Below are 5,905 nucleotides of genomic sequence, written 5' to 3' on the forward strand. Positions count from 1 at the left end.
ACCGGAGAAGAAAAAAAAGAAGCTGAGAATCCGAGGGCCAAAAACCCACGTGTATTCCGAAGACGATACCGAGAACAATGAGTCGCCGTTTCGGCGCTCGCCCAAAGCAACTCTACACCGATAACAAGAGCTATAAATTGCCCGCCGTTTCCTCGCATCAATTCTACACCGAGAAGAACACGAGCTCGAGAGTTAGCAACCTGCAACCCTATTCCCTTCTCGGGCAATTCCCTGTCCCAGACGTGCTGCAGATGGAGGCCCCTACCGTCGTCTTCGCTTCGGCTCCCGCGATCACTGCCGGCGTACCGCAGCATAAGATTCTCGACCTGAAGGTGATGCCGGCTACGGCGCCTCAGGCGCCGGCGAGGAAGACTAAATTGCCCAAGAAGAAGCTGGCCGGCGGCGGCGGTGGGTATGTCCTCGAGGACGTGCCGCACCTCACCGACTTCCTCCCTCAGCTCCAGAGCTACCCCAATCCCCTCCAAGACCATCCCGCCTACTCCGTCGTCAAGTAAGAATTCTCTCCCTCTCGATCTTGATCGACTAATTGTGTGGTTTCATTAATTTTGATTCTAATTTCGCTCTACCGTTCCGAGTCTAAATCCTGCTCCATTGTTCTTGATTGATTTCTCAGGCAGTACTTCGTGAACGCGGACGACACGGTGTCCAAGAACATCGTCGTGCACGAGAACAGCGCGCGCGGGACGCACTTCCGGCGCGCGGGGCCGCGCCAGCGCGTCTACTTCCAGCCGGACGAGGTGTCGGCGGCCATCGTCACCTGCGGCGGGCTCTGCCCGGGGCTCAACACGGTCATCCGGGAGCTCGTCTGCGGCCTCCACGACATGTACGGCGTCACCAACGTCGTGGGCATCGAGGGCGGCTACAAGGGCTTCTACGCGCGCAACACGGTGGAGCTCACGCCGCGCTCCGTCAACGGCATCCACAAGCGCGGTGGCACCGTGCTCGGCACCTCGCGCGGCGGCCAGGACACGGCCAAGATCGTCGACAGCATCCAGGACCGCGGCATCAACCAGGTCTACATCGTCGGCGGCGACGGCACGCAGAAGGGCGCCGCCGTGATCCACGAGGAGGTCCGCCGCCGCGGTCTCAAGTGCGCGGTGATCGGCGTGCCCAAGACCATCGACAACGACATCGCCGTCATCGACAAGTCCTTCGGCTTCGACACCGCCGTCGAGGAGGCGCAGCGCGCCATCAACGCCGCGCACGTCGAGGCCGAGAGCACCGAGAACGGCATCGGCGTCGTCAAGCTCATGGGCCGCAACAGCGGCTTCATCGCCATGCACGCAACACTCGCCAGCCGCGACGTCGACTGCTGCCTCATCCCGGAGTCCCCCTTCTTCCTCGAAGGCAAGGACGGCCTACTCGCGTTCGCCGAGAGGCGCCTCCGCGACAACGGCCACATGGTCATCGTCCTCGCCGAGGGCGCCGGCCAGGACCTCATTGCCAAGGGCATGCCCCTCGCCGACACCCACGACGCCTCCGGCAACAAGCACCTCCTCGATGTCGGCCTCTGGCTCTCCCACAAGATCAAGGAGCACTTCAGGAAGAAACCCAACTGCCCAATAAGCCTCAAGTACATCGACCCGACCTACATGATCCGCGCCGTGCCCTCCAACGCCTCCGACAACGTCTATTGCACGCTGCTGGCGCACAGCGCCCTCCACGGCGCCATGGCCGGCTACACCGGCTTCGTCGTCGCGCCCGTCAACGGCAGGCACGCGTACATCCCCTTCTACGTAAGTTGAACACGCTCACTGTCAATTTCATACAGATAAAGTAAAATGCTACTTGTGCTGATCATGGCGTTGTCAATTGCAGAGGATCACCGAGAAGCAGAACAAGGTGGTGATCACCGACAGGATGTGGGCCAGGGTGCTCTGCTCCACGAACCAGCCCTGCTTCCTGAGCCCCGAGGACGTCGAGAACGCGAGGCAGCTGGACGAGGAGGAGCCACAGATCCCGCTCATCGAGGGCCAGAACTCGCTCGTCAAGGCTTCGCCCATGTCAATGTGCAACGGCCATGGCCATCTCTGCAATGGCACGACGTACTGAGGTGCAAAGGGTTCACTTGTAGTACATGTAACAGTAACCGTAGAATAGACGTTGTCAAGATTTTTTCCTCATTCTTTCTCTGAGTTGCTGCTATAGAGCAAGGTTTATACGGAGGAGAAAAAACATGTATTCTTTTGTATGCTTCGAAATAATTATATCTGGCTTGCAAAATTTCACATCTTCAGTATTAGTCATACATCAACATAGCTGTTCTTGTATCTGCTTACTAATTTTGATCAAAGTACTGTTAGTAATTGTCAAGCTGTTACTACATTTTTTATAAAGCCATACAATGCATCAAACTTCACCAGGTGACTATTTACAATGTCATAAATAAGAATTTGAAATGCTAATCACGCTTCGGTCAAAAGACTGCTTGTGTTGCGCCTTTCTACTGAATAATTCAAAGACGGCAGAGAAGACCCAGAAGAAGCTAACAACGTCTGGACAAGAACATCAGTTATCTGGGCGTATTGCATAGGTTAGAACTTGGACCTTGATAAGAAGAGTTATAACTGGTAATTTACATTATTTTCTTGCAAACTTAGTATTTTGATCTAATCAAGTCGGTGGCCATGGCATGGACGGCAATTTCGTGCCACTAGCGCGGCGATGCGAGTTTGTCGGCTCGGTCGACGTGTCACACAGCGGGAGACCTACAGTACGTTCAGGTCACGGCCTCATACATGTTTTGGTAGCTGTGGTCTGCTGGTAAATGCTCTAGGTAGCTTGGGTTGCAGACCATTATGTGCCGCAGCGTTGCAACTCAGCAGCAAGCGGTGTTATGTCGCGGCGATGGCCCTGGAAGGTGGTCTCGGTGGATCACGCGGGTCGTTATGGACCGATGGAAGTCGGGGTTGCAGCGCCCAAGAGTTTTGCAACATCGAGAGTATTTGACCATGTATCGTGTGAAAAACGGGGTTGGTATTGGTGTTGGTCATCACCTGGTAAGCGGGCCTCTTCACCTATGCAGGGGCGTCCTGGGTTTGCTCCTTCCAAACAACAGCGGCATCATCTCTCCAAAAGTGATGGGAGACCAACTAGTTTCACAAAGCGGGCCGCCGTTTGTTTTGTGTTTGTGTGGCTGGCTCCTTTGGTGGCCTTTGCCTCAAGTCGAAGGGAGTTGTCGTGGTCGTGTTGTTTCTCGGATCTTGAGTGGGCTTGCCTCTTGGAGAGAGTGGATGTGGCCCTATGGGGTTGGTTTTCGTCTGGTTGGCTTTACCCTTTTTTGGCTTTATACTGGTTTTTTCTAATTAACTATGAAACTTCTTCTTAACTAATGGATACGAAATATTTTGCTTTGTTTCAATGAAATTTGAAACCGATAGTTAAATTGAAGCACATAGTCCATCTGCATCTTTCTCTTGTAGTGTTTTTCATGAATCAAATCACTACTACGAATGCGTCTAGATATATTCGAATCTAGACAAATTACAAGTCTCCCACGGTAACTCTTTGGATTTTCTGACGGAGCAAACCACATACGCAGATCACAAACACGGACACGTCAAGATCTTATTGCAAGGGGCACGTATCTTTTAGATTATTTCCAACAGTGACCAAACGCACTGGATAGTAAGATGGAGAAACGGTGAGAGGAATAGCAAAATTTTCAGGTTTCTGATTACTTCTTGGGGATTTTGCGGATTCTCATGATTCAGTTTCAGAGAAAAGACATCTAAAAAAAAGTTCCAACGAAAAGAACGCTGCCGATCAGTAATCTCGAGGCCTAAATCTAGTTCCCGATAGGATTTTCAAAGGCCTACAGTTGGTCCTTGATTTGAGCGGGCGAACAGGATCATGGGCTAGACCTGGACCAATGTGAATCTGTTACTTTGACCCCTTCTTTCCAGGCCGTAATCACGAAAAAAGAACTTGGGCCGGATAGGGTTTTCAGCTTGGTCGCGTTTCTCGATCCAGAGAAGAAATGTTTGTTCTTCATCCCGGGGAAATGAATCGAGCCGACCGATTGCACCACACCACGACGTCACGTAGGTTTAGATTTTCTTTTTTTTGAGGGTAAACCTGCCAGTTTTATTAACTTAAAATAGCTGAATGACCATCAGCCTGGATACAATGATTAAGAAACTGAGGACTAACTCCTAACCAACACATAGATGTGGAGTGTACACAGCCGAAACGCGCACACTCATGAGCTACTGAGTTGGCAGATCTACAAACAAAATTAATAGAAAAACCAGTAAAAAAAGTTCTAAGTTCATCAATCTCCTTCAGAATTGGAGCAATCACAGTCCTCTGACTATGTCTTCCCTTCCATAAACGCACCGCTTCTGAACAATCAGTCTCCAAGATCTACAAATTCCTCTTCGTCAGTCAGCGAGTGAAGATTGGTTAGCATGGGAACATGAGAAATCATGTCTTTATTCAGTAAAATCTGCATACAGGGAGCTGGTTTGCTCATAGGAAAGACAAGATAGTGCCTCTAGAAATGTGGCAACACATTCTCTATGCTGGATGATGAGAAGTGGAGGAGATTATGGAAGCTTGTGGTTCTACCGAGGGTACGAGTTTTTTGGTGGCGAGTTCTCAAAGGTTTTATACCTAATTATGCAACTCTCACCAGGCGACATGTCTGTGCGTAGGTTTAGATTCAATCGGTAGGGAATTGCTAGCATAATTAGCATAAATAATAAATATTAAATAGTAACAAGTCAATTTCCTGAGTTACATGTACTGAATATTTGCTTGTCTTGTGCTCAAGCATGTTAGGGTAATATGTTTGTTGTATTACCAGGGGCCAAAGGCCACAATATATAGTACATGTACATGTGCAAATATGCAGGAAGCCCCCTAACATATTGGAAAACTATAATATACAGATATATACTCTAACACCCCCCCCCCCCTCTCAAACTCATGGTGGATCCACAACACTGAGTTCGGAGAGTAAGGAGTCATGCTGCGCTCGAGTTTGTGCCTTTGTAAAGAAATCCGCCAACTGCAAATCTGAAGGCACATAATGAACCGCAACAATCTCATTCTGCACCTGAGCACGTGTATAAAAAACATCAACACCAATATGCTTGGTGAGCTCATGCTTGACCGGATCACGTGCAATACTGATAGCACATGTACTGTCAGACAAAAGTGGAGTGGGTGTCGTAGACCCCAAAATCTGCAAGCAACCACCGTAACCAGGTCACCTCAGCAATCAACAAAGCCATAGCCCGCAGCTCAGCCTCAACACTCGAACGGGAAACCGCTACCTGTTTCTTCGTCTTCCAAGCAACAAGCGAACCACCAAGAAACACACAGTAAGCAGAAAGTGAACGACGATCCGTAGGATCACTCGCCCACGTAGCATCCGAATAGCACTGGAGCTGGAGAGAGCTGGAACTAGGAAAGAAAAGACGACGAGTGATCGTGCCACGAAGATAACAAAGAACACGAAGGAGATGACTGTAGTGAACGGTGGTAGGAGCTGAGACAAACTGACTCAGAATATAAACAGGATAAAAAATATCAGGACGAGTTACAACAAGATAAACAAGACTCCCAACAAGATGGCGATAACGTGTGGGATCAGGAAGAGGATCACCATCAGTAGGACGAAGCTTAACATTAAGCTCCATAGGAGTGTCAACCGTGCGCTCATCCCCAAGAGCAGCACGAGAAAGAAGATCCTGAATGTACTTTTCCTAAGAGATAGAAAAGCCATCAGAAGTGGAGGAAACCTCAATCCCAAGAAAATAGCGAAGAGGACCAAGATCAGTCATAAGAAACTGATCACGAGGACGAGCCTTGACAAAGGCAATATACTCAGGATCATCACCAGTAATGATCATATCATCAACATAGAGAAGGAGAAGAG

General features: G+C 49.7%; 1 protein-coding gene across 1 annotated transcript; it reads left to right on the forward strand.

Moving 5' to 3' along the window:
• Nucleotides 1-208: 208 nt before the first annotated feature.
• On the forward strand, nucleotides 209-2,230 carry LOC124646934 (ATP-dependent 6-phosphofructokinase 6-like). The gene is made up of 3 exons (XM_047186971.1): nucleotides 209-511; nucleotides 635-1,757; nucleotides 1,840-2,230. Exons 1-3 carry the CDS (start codon nucleotides 252-254, stop codon nucleotides 2,071-2,073), a joined length of 1,617 nt encoding a protein of 538 aa, XP_047042927.1. The 5' UTR covers nucleotides 209-251; the 3' UTR covers nucleotides 2,074-2,230.
• Nucleotides 2,231-5,905: the final 3,675 nt, after the last annotated feature.

The sequence above is a fragment of the Lolium rigidum genome, chromosome 4, assembly GCF_022539505.1.
Source record: "Lolium rigidum isolate FL_2022 chromosome 4, APGP_CSIRO_Lrig_0.1, whole genome shotgun sequence".
Classification (NCBI taxonomy): domain Eukaryota; kingdom Viridiplantae; phylum Streptophyta; class Magnoliopsida; order Poales; family Poaceae; genus Lolium; species Lolium rigidum.